At 44.3% G+C, this 15,491-nt stretch overlaps 1 protein-coding gene across 2 annotated transcripts in view; it reads left to right on the plus strand.

Moving 5' to 3' along the window:
* LOC111147024 (muscleblind like splicing regulator 2) overlaps nt 1–15,491 on the plus strand; it is a 164,746-nt gene that overhangs the window by 35,285 nt on the left and 113,970 nt on the right. For both annotated transcript variants that reach the window (XM_022502871.1, XM_022502872.1), the window contains exon 2: nt 12,759–13,535. In XM_022502871.1, coding sequence (XP_022358579.1) covers nt 13,362–13,535 — 174 coding nt within the window. In that variant the 5' untranslated portion in view covers nt 12,759–13,361. The remainder of the gene's footprint in view (nt 1–12,758; nt 13,536–15,491) is intronic.

The raw sequence follows: 15,491 nt of genomic DNA on the forward strand, positions 1-15,491 counted from the left end.
GAGTGCAAAACCTGGTCACTTCTCCACCCTACTTGGGTGCCCCCTTGGATCTGGACTCTGGAGCAGGAGCACAATGGTCTCTCCAAATGCCTCCCCCCGCCACCATGCAGATGCTCCTGTTAGATCTCACAGCTCAAACAGCCTGGTAACAAATCTAGGCCAAACCCAGCAGAGCTGATAAGATTTCCAGAAGAGTTCCTAAAAATACATCTCTCCTTAAGTCAACCTTGCCAATCACTGTACAATCCCAGAACTTTAAGGGCAGAAGTGGCCTTAAAATTCATTGTATCCCTTCTAGTTTAAAGCTAAGAAATTGGAGCCCCAGAGAACTGACAGAGTAACGAGAACAACAACAGTTGAGGAATATTTGAAATCACGTCATGAGGATGGAACAAAACCATAAAGCAGGCACACACTATGAGCTGTTGTAGTATATTCATTCATTCATTTGTCCATTCATCCACACACTCATTCAGCAAATGTTTACTGAGTGTTTACTATGTCTTAAAGTTTTTGTGTGGTATTAGCTGTCAGGGATACACACAGACCTGCCCTCACAGATGTTACATTCTGGTTGGGGGGAAAATTGAAAAGATAAGTAAGTCTATTTGTGAGGATCTAATAAGGATAAAGACTTTGGAGGGAAATAAAGCAGGGTGAGTTAGAGTGAGGGAGTAGGACTGAAACCATATTACATCAGGAAAGGCCTCCCTATAGGAAGACATCTGAGCCATGTCACTAACTGGGAGAAGGCACATTTCCAGCAGAGGGAACAGTGAGGTCAGAGCCCTGGGGCAGGCCAATGTTTGCTGCTCAAGGACCAGCCCCAGGCAAGGAAGGGTGGCTTAAGGTGGCTTAAGGTGGGCTGCTCATGGTCATGGCTCTTGGCTTTCACACCCAGGAGGTGGGGAGCTATTGGGAACTCCTGAGCAGAGAAGTGATATGATCTGATCACATTGGCAGAGGGTCTCCCAGAATAATGTGTTGAGACGGGACTGCAGTGGGGTCTAGGAGGAAGCAGAGGAGACTGGTTAGGAGCCTGTCACACTCACCCAGATGATGGTAGTTTAGAGGAAGGTGGCCACCGTGTTGGTGGTGAGAAGGGGCTAGATTTGGGATCTGTTAGAAAGGTAGAGCCAGAGGAACCTCCTAATGGATCAGATGTGGTCTGTCAGAGAGAGGGAGGAAGGGGAAGGAAGAGGCGACAGAGACAAGACCCAGAGAAAGGGCGCAACTCTGGGGAGTTGTCACTGCCTGGTGTGCTTAGAGTCATAAACTGGGGGAGAGAGTAGTGAAACAGAGCCAGGTGGATTTTGCAACCAAACTGCCTGTGTTCAAGTCCGTTCCCCACCCCCTCCACATTCACCAGCCATGGCTCTGCTAGCCTCCGCTGCCTCCAGCGAACACTGGCCACCGGGCATACACTCTGATCTCTCGGCTTTAGGACTTTTCACCTCAAAAACGTGCTAGCAGAAGGTTCTCAACAAATGTTTGTTTTAAGCCGGTACCTGGGTCTTATCTCACCATTAAAGATATCCCAGGAATCTGTCAGTCTGCTCGAAGCACCTGCCATTTTCAGCCCATTGAGATGTGGGCACTTCTCACAGCTCCTTCCATGCGGCTGCTTGGGCCAACGGAAGCCACAGGCTCTTCTGTCCTTTCCAGAGCATATGGGACTTGACCCAGTGCCTCTTGGTGAGGGATATCCGCCATGCCCGCTTCCAACGTCACTCACACCCACCCGCAAGATACTTAACAAACCTAGATGTTTTCTGATACACCCTCACAGAGAGCAGACACAGTTTCCACAACGAGAAGACAACAGCACTGTCCCCCACGTCGTCAACTCTAGTCACCTCTCCGGGTGCTCTTGCTAGCACTCAGGCCTTCTTGTTGTTTTAAAGTGTTTTTCTCCATGGCCTTGACTTTTGAAATTGACAGCATCCCTTCTCTATCATGGCTCTCAGATGCCAAGGGCAGATGGAGAAAGGGATGAAACCATACTTTCATTTTCAGAACAAGCTTGTGCTCTCACACTGAGGTCTTGCCTCCTGGGCCACTTGACATTCTCTGCCTTGATCTCATCTCTGCTAACTGCCTGCAAGGGCCATCTGAAGCTTCGAGAGCTCTCTGCAAACCCCAGACCCACACTTGCCTGTCTGGGCAGGTAGAACATCTCCTATCAGTCTCAGAGGGCGAGGGCCACGAGACAAAAGTGGCCCCATTTCGTTTTCCTGCTCTCCTGATGAAAACCAGGCTGTCTCCTTCACCTCCCACCTTCTTCCAGCCCTGCATCTGAGAAATGAACATCTTCTTTCTCGAGGGGCCTCCGCTGGAGCGGGTGGCCTCATCCCTCCTCATCCTCTGGGCCAATTCCAGCTCTCTGGCCCACAGCTCTGTCCTGCCGTTTCTCCATACTCCTGTTGGGTTTCCCTCCTTCCACTCAGGAAAGAAAGGGAAGACTGGCAGTGAGACGGGAGAAGCAAGCACACTCCCACTCTCCCAGGGGCTTCACCTAATGCAGCCTTCCAATTCTGCGAGCAAAGCCCAGGTTTACAAAGGGTCACCTCCCTGGGAGCACGCAGGTAATCGGTGCCCATCAGACCGCAAAGCAAAGCGAGTTCCAAACTTCCCCTGTTGCTAATGGCGTTCTTGCAACACCAGATACTCCAAAGAGCTTCAGGCACTGAGCGTTCATTTCCCAGCTGCCCTCCCCCTCCACAACTGTGAACCAGGGAAGCTGCCACCTGGAGAGTCAACAGTGACATCCTCATGATGACGTTGTCCACGTGCCTGTGGTCTGCTGCCAGTGGACCCTTCTGGCTACTCCCTCCATCTTGGAGCTCTGAAACTCTCTCCAGCACCCTTGATGCTGCAATAGCCAAAGCATCATTTGTTTCTCGTTCTTCTTTTTCCATGGTTTCGCTTAGCCCTCTTCTTTCTGTCACTTCCATGTAACTGAACGGACTGTCCTTGACCGGACTCAAACCTTTCTCAGGTCTCCCTGGATAGATACATAGATGTAGATATGGATATAAATCTCTTTCCCCCTCTCTCTTCAACCTCGATGCTCCTATTTCCAATTAGCTTCTACTCCCCGACATCCTTCTTCCTGGGAAGAGCATCGGTGTCCACACAGGATCCAAATTTTGAAGTCCTCTTTGACTAATCTCTTCCCTGCTCTCTTCGTTCCCAAAGATGGTGTGTTTCTAATGAATTTACCCCAGAAACACCCTCTTCCTTTTCCTTCTTACTACTGCAATATAATTCTGCTTCTTGTCTGGACCATTGCTATCATCTCTAACCAAAGGTAACGTCTGGGAGACCTTCTCATTCTAATGTATCCTGGGTGAATCTACCAGACAGAGTTTCCTTCAACTGGGGTCTTATCTAGATCCCTTTGGGGCTCCCCAGTATCTACTCCGCTAATGATCCTGACAGTTTATACCTGAGACTACTCAGTCAGACTTAGGCAGATCTGTGGCACTGTTCTCATTGGGGACAGTACTACCCTATAAATTTAAGGAAAAATTTCTTTGGAAATCTAAGGGAGCATTTTTCTCCCCATTGTCCAGATGACTAGGGAGCGTCTTGAAAATGCAATGGGCAGGAGTGAATGAAGGATGTTGACATCTTGCAATGTTCGTGACTCTCTTGAATGAAGAACCGGCCTATGGCTTGTGACTTTCGAGTGTCCTGCTGGACATTCACAGAGATTAAAAACCCTGTTCAGGGGCGCCTGGGTGGCTCAGTGGGTTAAGCCGCTGCCTTCGGCTCAGGTCATGATCCCAGGTCCTGAGTTCAAGCCCCGCATCGGGCTTTCTGCTCAGCAGGGAGCCTGCTTCCTCCTCTCTCTCTGCCTGCCTCTCTGCCTGCTTGTGATTTCTCTCTGTCAAATAAATAAATAAAATCTTTAAAAAAAAAAAACAAAAACCCTGTTCATAGTGATTGGGTCAAGATCTTAACCGTTCTTTGTGTGCAAAGTATTTATTTATTTATTTATTTTTACTTTTTAGATCGTTTTAAGATAACTGAATTTTTAAAGAAGGCAACAACCGTGTAAGTTGAGGCAAGATTGTCCTTTAACTTGTTAGGAACTGTAACAAGAATTGTTTGACATTTTGAAAAGCCACATCACTTGTTACCCCTCTTAGTCTACATCTGTGCCTGTCACATTCATAATCATGGTTACATGCATCGGGGGGTAAGCATCTGACCGCCTCATTCTGTCTTCTAACATACGTGTCCCTAAGCAGTGAAATTTCAAAATACACATTGTTTTATTAAACATTAACTTCCTTTGACATCTTAGTTGTATTTTAGTATGGGGTAATATATTGATTTTTACAACATGTGAGTTTGTTGGCTCTGTGATTTATTATTTTCATTTGGTGATCATCAAAGTTATGTTAAAAACTTTTGTCCAAAAAGGGAGGATTGACATTTGTTAAGGTGTATAGATAGATAAAATAGCCGTTTGGCTGGTGATACTGGAGAGAGAGAAGGGAAAAGGTCAGCTGAAAAGCAGTCCTGTCCACCAGGGCTGTGGCCAGGGAAGGAAATGGAAGTTCTGACAAAGACTTCTCTGGGAATTCAGGGGCTAGATTGCAACCTGCGGCTCAATAATCATTTTTTCTGACTGTAGCCACTGGGTCCTGGACATCCAGGAAACCGGTAAGTGCGGTCAGTCTTAAATGGTATCTAATACAATTGCTTTTATTCTCATAAGAGCATCTCCTAACTGAATTATAAATGTTTAGATAGAAAACACAGACACAGTGAAAAAACATAATTTGAATACAAATATGTGTTGAATATATTATATCTGGCTGTCGTTTTAGGAATATATTTAGACATTTCTCCTCTTCTAATTAAAGATGGGATTTCTTTCTCTGCCCATTCCTGGAAACCGCAGTGAAAATGGACTGGAAATTTTCATGTGTTAAAATGAGACCCGGATTTTATGAATCTTTCGCTTGCCTTTTAAGATACAAGAGAAAATTTGGGGATGGGAATTTCTCTTTTTATTACTGTTGTCTTGAATGTTGACTTATCAGACCCACCATGGTGACCTTGGGTGGCCAGTGTTTTGATTTCCCCAGAGAAGTGTATTGGAAAGTGTGTTCCACAGAAGAAAAGTACCACATAAGATGAAGGCATTATTATTGTTAGCCTGGTTCTTTCTCTGCTTAAAATGGATGTGGGTTTGGAATTAGTCTTAGAAGAGCATCCATCAAAAGTTGGTCTAAGTAATATTCTGGGAAGGACTTCCTAGAGTGTACCAACTTCATAGAAAGGCCCTTTCTACTTTCTGTTATTTAGATTTCATTTACTTTCTAGAACTTTATGACTTTTAGTGAGTGGAAGTTATTTCCACCTGTCACTTACATGTGTGTATGTGTGTGGTTGTGTGTGTGTGTGACTGTGTGTACGTACACATAGATGTTAGGCATATAGATGCCATAGCTAATGTTGATAAGGGATAGATACTGTATGGGGAGTACTTACACTATTTAATCTATACTGGCTGCAGTACATGTATTTATGGCTTTGCTGTTTTCGACCCCTTGATTCCAAACAGGAAACTGGAACTTGGAGAGCTCAGGTGACATCAGATAGCTAATCAGGCTAGAGGAGCAACTAGAACCCCACATAGAAAAATTGATTCTTACCCCCAAAGCATGCAGAAGTCTCAGAATGCCATTTCATGTATATTTTCAGGAAATTAAAAAACCTGTTTCAAGGTTCTACAAAGCGTCTTTTTAAGGACAGTCACTTCTGCCACTCCCTCTTCTTCAAGAAGTCAATGAGGTCCTTTTCTACTTTTGCCGTGGGGCCTCTCAAGTTTCTGTATTTTTATTGGCGCCTTGGGCTTCCTGTGGGAAGGCCCCAGGAGGGACCTCTTCTCCGTGGTGACTGTGATTACAGGGCAGGATTATACCCTCTCCTGGAGGTCAAGTGGCTCTCAACGCAGCACTCCAGCCTGCAGCTTCTCCCGTCCGTCTCCCGTCCAGGCGTCTGCATCTGATAGGTGTGGGATACGGCCCGTCATTGATCAGGGAAGAGAGCCCACTGAGAGCTATTTTAAATCAAGCTCCAGAAATAGAAGTGGGGATGTTCAATCGTCAGGCTGCTCACAGGAAGGAAAAAATCATGCTTTAAATATATATTTGGAGAATTTTAAACATTAAAAAGAGGAAACCCGAAGATGCTCCAAATTAGAAATTAGGAAACTCAAGGAGACATGGTTTCTTTATGGTAATGAGATTTATGGAAAATAAAATTAAAGGCATCCCATAAATTACTTAATGGATAATGAGTCCTTGCCTGGCTGACTCAGAAATCTGTTTGTTTTGCAAGGACCCTTTGATGAGCTCGCTAGGAGGCCAATGTCTGGCAGACAGCTAAATGCCATAGGTGACCGAAAGTGAGCTATTTTCCTTAAGGCGATCTTAAATTTTGATCAATCTCAGCCTCAAGATCGGGCATGACTGATGTTTCTCCCTTCAGAAATGTACAAACTAGCTCCAAAGCGTCAGCAAGGTGAGGACACCTGGGGTCCCCGGCCCAGGCTTGCCTGGGAGCTGAGGGGTGTGGAATGAAGGGAGGTCGCGTCGCTTGAGGGGCCCGGGCCGTGCTTTTCAGACGGGCCTGCTGTGCGCCATCCCGCAGCCATGAGCGGACGTGAGCGGCCCATTCCTTCTTACAGTCCAAAGCCACAGCTTTCAGCAAATCAAACCCCTAGAGGAGTTTTAAATGTATTTTGAAAAATGAAGTGTCGTGTGAGTAAAGACCCTAAAAATAGCCCCTGATTATTTTGTAGTCGAGCAGCAAGTCCTTTGGTATTTCAGGAAGTACTACAGAACTTCATTTCTTTACCCTTGAACTTCAATCTTGTTTTCCTTTGAAGACGGGTCCCGCAGTGGAGCTCGATATTCGTTACATTGGGACGCTACAAAGCCCCCTCCTGGATGGGGTTGCTTCCTAGGGGCCACTGGGCCTCCCAGACGGTCCTCCCTCAGACAAGGCTCCTCGAAACAAAGCCCCATGCGCCCCGACGAAAGGCCTGCTTCATCCCGAACAAAACCTACAGGCTGGGAGTTCATTTATTCTTGCAATTCTCGTAGAATGAAGTCTTGTCTGGGACGGATCTCTCAGGTGTCTTTTGTTGAGTTGACTTATGTTTCGACCCATCAGAAACACAGCCTCTGGGAGAGGCCCTCAGCCAGCCCTCCTGCAGTTATTTCTGGGGGAATCCGTGACCTCGAGACCCTGTGATCAACTCAGGGCTGCCACCCTTATGCCCTCGGCACAAACAGGGGGGCCAGGGAGAAATGCTTATGATGGCAGTTCTCAGCCTGGAGCAGGCTTTAGCGTTACCCCGGTAGGGCTTGTTAAAACACAGCTTGCTGGGCCCCACCCCAGAGTTTCTGAGTCAGTACCTCTGGGCGAGGCCTGGGAATCTGCATCCTAACGAGCTCTCAGAGGCCTCTGCTGTGCTAGCCCAGCTATTATACTTTGCAAATCGCAGGGCTAACGATGCTGGGTTTTGAAGATCAAATCATTTATCCCGGGGGCAGATCCTCACTCTCACCCTGACCTCCTTGGCAAGAAACAGGGTAAGCCAATGCCACCGGCTCTGATTTCCCTTCCAGGATAATACTGAGATTCCCCGTTCAGAGCCTTATTCCTTTCGTTTACACTTTGGTCCGTATTATAGTGCAGATGTTCGTTGGAGGAGGATCAGGACTTCGTTTGACAAACATTTGTTGAGCATATTCTGAGTTCTGAGGATTTGAAACTAATGGGAAGGTCTGTTACAGACACAGGGCAAAACCTGGGGGCAGACGGTTGGATAAGTCAATATTTAAGTTCTTGAGAATTAGGGGGTCATACTTAAAAACGATCACCAGGTACTGTTAGAAAGTGGGCTAGAGAGAGATCAGCAGAGGGGGCGGTGGGGGTTTTCGAGGAGCAGGATTTCAAGACTCAGAGGCCATATCAATGGTCAGCCTGCAAGGCTACGGGCACCGCCTCCTCTCTGAGGGGCTCAGAAAGCCAGGAGGGGGAAGAACACAAGGTTCTGAATGCCTGAAGGGGACAAGGCAAGGAACCCCGATGAAGAAACTAGGCCAGAGAAATCACTGGGAAGAACTACTTCTAAATTCTGCCTGGGTTCTGCACCGGAAGGAGCTAATTGGGGATAGCATTGATTGGAACGTTGGGAATAAAACTGAAGCATGAGTCAAAAAGAACTGAGAAAAATGGCTGCACGAGCAGAGCATTGGGAGAAATATAAAAGAGAAGGAACTGGAAAATCATGTAAGTAGGAGACCCTGCTTTCCCAGTGGAGCCCAGAAACCTCTGGGAAAGGTAAAATGTGCCTCGCATATAAGCAGGACCAATGGCAGCATACATGGGACCTTTTTGAGAATGAGAAAAAGGTGCCCCCTCCGTACGGACACATTTTCCGAGGGGCTCCTCTGGGCAGATGAACTAAAAAGTGCTGCCCACTCGTCCCCATGCACCCAGAGCGCTGGGGGATGGCCTCCGCCTCTGTGTTTCCAGCAAGCCCTCAAACCATGGAGGCTTCCCGGCAATGCTTCCTGAATACTTGGGTACGCATCACATCCAGGGTCACTGCCGGGGCCCCAGAGTGTTTGATGCATTTCTGGGTTGGTCGCAACTGAAGGAAGAAAGCAGGGACCGGTGAGGCTTTCGTAAGAACACTGTGGGATTGGTACTTGGGGAAACGTCTCTGTGGGTTCTCTTCGGGTGCAGAACCAATCAGTCTGAGAACCGAGGGATACTCCAGATACGTGGCCCCCAGGACCCCATTCTGTCGGTTCCTTTGATCTTGAATCCACTGTCCTGCTTTTGGCATCTGTGCATCTGCGAAAGCCATAAGCCTAGCCGTTGATACAGAATCCTGAAACAGAATTATTCAATAAATATTTATAGAGTAGCTCCTCCTTTCGCCTTGCATGAGGACAGCGTGTCATTGTTTACAAAGTATTTTCTGTTTCCTCCGTCCTCTGTCCTTCATGGCAGCAACCATGTCATGGAGTTAGGAATTGTTATCCACATTTCACAGATAAAGGAATTGGATCTCAAAGAAACCGACTTACCTAAGGTCGCATGAAGGAACCTTGGCAAATGAGGCTAGAAGCTGGCTCATAAGGCAGGGTACTTTCCACCATTCCATTACCTTCTGTGTTGGCTGGGAAAAAAAAATGCAAACGCTCCTAAGACGTTACCATCAGTAGAAATCTAACAGGAGCTACATATTGCTCTGAATTCTGGAGGGGATAAAGAGAAGCCAAGTGAGTTTAATTTTCATAGTAACATTTAATCCAGTGAGTTAAAATATTAGCAACTCACGATGTAGTAAATATGAAACAATATTAACGGGACATTTTCACATTATTTTTTGTATGAAGGATGTGAAAGCAGTGTGAATTTCACACGTAAAGCACAACTCAGGAGCGGATTTCATTGGAAATTCTGGATCTGTATTTAGGTCTCATAAAATGTACAACTGAACAGTAGATTTATGTACTTGAGTCAATCCAAGCACACTTGGAAGTTTTCCAGTCACTAAGCTAAGGATCAATGTTTAAGTTAAATTTACATTAATTAAGAATAAATAAAAAATTGAAATTTAGTTCCTCAGTGGCACTAACCACCTTTCAAGTGTTCAGAAGCTACACATAGCTGGTGGCCTCCTTACTGGAGAGCAAAGCCTTAACATGCCACCCTCCTCCAGGGAGTCTGTAATCTGGTAGATCCAATACAGATTCTGGTCTGTGTGTGAGCAGAGTTTAGTCTTGTCCTTTGATAACTGTGTCAAAAGTTGGTTTCTTCCATCCTTACCCATCACTGGCCACCTCCTTTGGTGGCCTTCCTTAACCTCCTTCCAATCTGCTCTCTCTCCCTTATTCCACAAGTACCTGCTTGTACCCATTCCAGAAGATGGAGGCGGTGATGGCCTAAGGGAGACAGTGTCTTTGACAACAGTAGCTCTGTAACTTTTAGGATAGAAACAGAGTAAGCTGGAAGAAAGAGGGTATTCATGAGAAGATAGAAACATTGTTAGGTACAATATAGTGTACTTCCATTTCCTTCTGGAAGGTCACAGGACTCTGGCCATCAGAAAGCATGGCTCCACTGGTTTTATTTTATTTTATTTAATATTATTTATTTATTTATTTGACAGACAGAGATCACAAGTAGGCAGAGAAAGAGGAGGAAGTAGACTCCCTGCTGAGCAGAGAGCCCCATGTGGGGCTCGATCCCGGAACCCTGGGATCATGACCTGAGCTGAAGGCAGAGGCTTTAACCCACTGAGCCACCCAGGTGCCCCAGCTCCACTGGTTTTAAAAGCAAGTTCACCCCCCTAAAGCCTGACCCGCTAAATTCTGGTTGGATTTTCATAGTAACTAGAAATGGCAATCTGTTTTTTCCCGGGAAAATAATACTTTCTTACCCAAAAGTGTAAGCAAATGGGCACCCCATTCACTGGACTGAGTTGAAAGCCTTGCTCCTGCGTGGTTTTGAGGAATACTTGAGTCATTACTCATTTACCATCTGTGCATAAATACATGTTTGCCTATTTCTTTCCCTACACATGAAGCCATGGCCAAGGTTGTGCTGCCTTTGGGGATGAGTTCTCTTGCATCTTTGTTGTCCTGGAATCCCATCAGACCCTGGTCCATAGGACTCAGGGGCTCTATGAAATTTTGTGGAACTTGAACTAGATGGGGCCCAACCTATCACTTGAAACCTCATTAGTAATCCCTTGGCTCCACGGAATACACAGGCAGGAATGTTTTCTTGTCCTTTGCTTTCCTCATCCTTTGTTCTCCACGGGGGTTAGTAATGGGGGTTGAGGTAATGAGGGTGCAGGTCCAGGCTGGTTTGCGAAACCTGACCTGAGTAAATTTGGTTATTAAGCTCCTCTTCTTGAACTGCCTAGTTAAGCGAGTTGATGTTAGCTGCTGGGAACACAGTACCGCCAAACAGACAAGCGGGAGCCTGCCTGTCCCCTCAAGTACTTTACACTCGGAGTTAGGTATGTGTCATAGCTCCCGAGCTTGCCAATTTCCTTAAATGCACATACAATTATTACTCATTCAAACACTTCTGCTAACAAGTAAAAAAAAGTCCTGGGATGAAGTAGTGTTTCCTACTAGTCCCAAGAGGTGTCCTGCTAAATAAATGTTCTATTGATCAGATAAGCTTGAGAGATGCCATTGTTTCTCTTCCCCTGTCAGAGACTCACTGGAGAGCAGACGAAAAGAAAACAAAACAAAACCCTATGGCAAGGAAGCCCGTTCGGCCCGGTTTACCTGGAATTAACAAAACCTAATTACCATGAGACCTACTTTTTCAGGGAACATTTCTGAGCCATGCAAAAATTATTACTGCCTGAACGTATTTGTACATGCTGATTTTAAATAATCGACTTCCAGTTTCCATTAAGTTCTTATTTAAAAATTTTTTAGAAGGACATCAAGGTGAGGCATGTGGTGAACGTAGCTTGTAGCACATAAAGTTTATGAAAATGATCGATGTCTGATATTCAGTCTTTTATCCATCCTGAACCCAGCCGTGTTAAATTTCTAATATTTTAATGACTCTGTAATCCTTGAAAATATTAAAAACAATGAAATATAGTGATTTCAGAAATTTGAATTTACTAATTACATATTTTAAAGGTTTTATTTATTTATTTGACAGAGAGAGAGAGAGATCACAAGTAGGCAGAGAAGCAGGCAGAGAGAGAGGGGGAAGCAGGCTCCCCGCTGAGCAGAGAGCCCAATGCGGGACTCGATCCCAGGACCCCAGGATCATGACCTGAGCCAAAGGCAGAGGCTTTAACCCACTGAACCACCCAGGTGCCCCTACTAATTACGTTTTTGTTGTAGGAATGTGATTTAACTCCAGCATTCCCCAGAATGGAGCAGACTGTGACTCCATTAGAACCTAAACTGAACTAAGCTAAAACTAGTTTGCATTCATCCCTTGAGTCAGTGAGGCGGTCATCAGTGAAATCGGTCAGTAAATATTTTTTGAGGACCTAATGGCCATGAACTAAGGCACCAGGGACATGGAAATGACAAATACAAATTGTCCTTACCCTCCGAGTGCATACAGGGTAGAGGGGAATTCTAACGTGAAGGAAGTACTAACAGTAGGGAGGAAGTCTGAGAGACCTAAAAATAAATACTAGGAGGCTTCTACCAGATCCATTTCTAAGTTCAAATCTCTGTAAACCGGAAAGGATGTAAAGGATAGGGAGCTCATGCTTCATCCAAAATGCCAATACCCGTATTATATAGGAGAGACACATCCCGAATGATTGTTGATAGCATTTCCAACAATAAAATCAATGGCCTAAATGTGAAATTAATCGGAAGCCACGGTTCTAATACACTGTTTTGGCAATGAGGCACATTAGATGGGATTGTTTCGGAATGCCTAATTATTGTGTCTGCCACACTCATGTGTTTGAGTCATTCCTAACTTTTGGACTGCTGCCTGGATCATTTCTGCAATACGGTTGCAGTTGCGTATTCCCCCTCCCTCTCTGTCTCTGTCTCTCTCTCTCTCTAATGCATAACTTTCTTCACTAGTCTCTACGCTCAAAGCTCGAAACTGCACTTTTGCAAATTCTAGATAAGAGCTGAAAACAGTTTGTCAAAGTGTCGATTCTACCGAGTTTGGGTGTAAGTTGATGTTTTCTTTGTGTTCTGCAGGTTTTGTGATTTAAAAGTGCCTGTGCGAAGTCACTTTTGCTGGAAGCTGCAGCCCGAGCCCTTGTGGCGTTCAAATCGTTCTTCCGTCAAAGACACGTTACCCTGACCTTACAGTGGATGAAGATACCTCAATTGTCTGACTTTGCCAACTGCTGGATTTCAAAATTTGGGAAGGTTGGGAGGAAGGAGAAATCCTACCAAGATCTGAGCGTCTAGGTGGCTTATTTTCCAGCACCGTCAAGAGCGGTGAGCGTCAGAACTGAATATTCTCCCAAGGAGTGCCATGATCTTGAAGTCACTTTATTAAAAACAGTTGTGTCTGCAGATCGGTCAAGAGACTCGGACGTTTGCAGCCGGAGATGACACTGCGCGTGCTTCTGCTGCGGCCCGCAGTCTTCAAGTGGGGCATATTGATTGATGAGTAACTGACCGCCGACAAATCCCTGCCTCACCGCTTCCTGGGTTAGACTTCACTAAGCAATTTATCACTTACCTTCAGACGCACATGTGGGGTTTTTCACAACAGTAGTTTCAGAATCATTGGGACCTGGATTGATTTCATCATTTGACGGAAACGAGCAGAGTCCCCGGCGCTTGAGCACCATGGCCTTGAACGTGGCCCCTGTCAGAGACACAAAATGGCTGACGTTAGAGGTCTGCAGGCAGTTCCAGAGGGGCACCTGCTCCCGCTCCGATGAGGAGTGCAAATTTGCTCACCCCCCCAAGAGCTGCCAGGTGGAGAACGGAAGAGTCATTGCCTGCTTTGATTCCCTCAAGGTAAGGAGATGCATTTTCTGGGTCACATCAATGGCACATTGGGTTTCCCAATGGACTGTTTTCCATGGTACTTGTATGGGAGTTTCACAGTTGTTTCTAGGTTCTGTTTTCTTGTTTCTGTTGACTATTTGAGAGACTTTCACCCACTTTTTTTTTTATACCAGGCATACATAAATTTTTCACAGACTAATGTTTAAATTAAAAATACATGATGGTATATTTTGGGCCTGGCATGACATTCATGTACCTAAGAGTTTTAAATCAAAGTCTGGCTTGTGACAACTGAAGATAAATATTTTATTAACATTTGATCTTCTGGAGGTTATATAAAGGTGAAGAAATTGAATGTGTCACTTTTATGTGCCAGTTAATCTGCTTCTCCTCTCGAAGAATTCTCTACTCTTGTGGCTTTCTTTCCTGACCAAAGGCTTCCTGAAATACTTCTTAATAGGTTGTTCATTCTCTCTGGCAGTTTGTCATGGCTAACAGAAATTTTTGAGTCACACTCAATACTCCCGAGAACCCACTATGCATAAGTTAACCCATCGCAGAAGAAATGAATGTGATTCAAGATGGCATCCTTGAGCTCACTGTCTGGGAGGGAAAATACAGCATGTTAGCAAATAACTATAATACTAGGCAGAAAGGGACATGTGCCTTAAGGGAGAAAGAGACCTCTGTGGGGATCCATAGAAGGGAAAGCTAGCTTCCGGCTGGCCATTTCAAGAAATTTTTTAGGAGGTTGTAAGAACCTAAGTATACACCGAGTCTGGTGGGGCTTGGGGTTGTAGAAATAGAATTATAATGAAATATCTCATTGAAGGAAATAGGGGTGACTTAACCCATAATTCTTTGAGGTTTATTTTGCCCTAAAATATGGTTTCTGTGAGTCTTAAGTTGTCTAAGATAGTTCTAATATCATCATGATATAGTTTGCAATGGAGATAAGATACATGGTCTAAAAAGAGCTTAAGGTTTACATGTCTGCAAAACTTCATATAAATAAGCTTACCAAAGAGTTAAAAAAAAAGTTTATCCATGCTCTTGGAAACATTCATGCTGTGGGTTTACAAAATAGTGACGTTAGCCTCTTCTTGGATATTGAAGGGTTGGGTATGTTTGGTGGATGATTTCTGTCTTGAAGTAAGAAGTTATATCTTATGATATTTGTAAGTCAAAACTGAAATATGATTTCATATACTTAGGTATGTCTTTTTTTTTTTTTTTTTTACTTAGGTATGTCTTAAAGGGAAAATGTGTCTATACACTAAAAGCAGAAGGATATATTTATAGACCAAGAGAAGTCTTTTAAGGGTTAAAATTTTAAAAATTAGATAGGCTATTTATCTCAATAACTACCCTATTTTACTACTTTTCACATAAAAAGTTTATTAGATTAGACTTTAAAAGTATGAATTATTTTTCTATACAGAAATAAATAGATGGATAAATCATAGTTATATAAAATATAACAGTATAAGCACATTTTTATATTAGTATTTATTTTGCTTTTAGTCAAACAAGTAAACTAAGTATGTATTTGCTTCTGTGGTTGTCACCAATGGAAACATCCACTATAAAAAGTAGTGTAGATTAAAAACTAGATCATAAGAACTTCAAGATGTGGAAACAGGTCAGAGATGAGAAATTCATTTTCCAGGTCATCCCACTTCCTTCGTTGTATTAATCCAAACCTTCTTTTGTTGCCTATTTACTATGAAGCCAATGTTTTAGGATTAAAACTTCCAATTCTTTGAACTAGTTAAGGAAATATGAGGGAGATATACCCAATGTATCAAGGCTAAGTATTTCTTGAATGTCAAGAAAACAACAACTTCCATTTCCTTCTAATTTATAAACTCCCTGTGGATTCACCCAGGACCACAATTGTTTGAGGATTCCAACCTATAGAGAAAGGATCCAGAACAGTTATGTTTAGCATGAAAACATGAACAA

This window comes from Enhydra lutris, unplaced genomic scaffold (genome assembly GCF_002288905.1).
Source record: "Enhydra lutris kenyoni isolate GAN:26980312 unplaced genomic scaffold, ASM228890v2 scaffoldscaffold15, whole genome shotgun sequence".
Classification (NCBI taxonomy): Eukaryota; Metazoa; Chordata; class Mammalia; order Carnivora; family Mustelidae; genus Enhydra; species Enhydra lutris.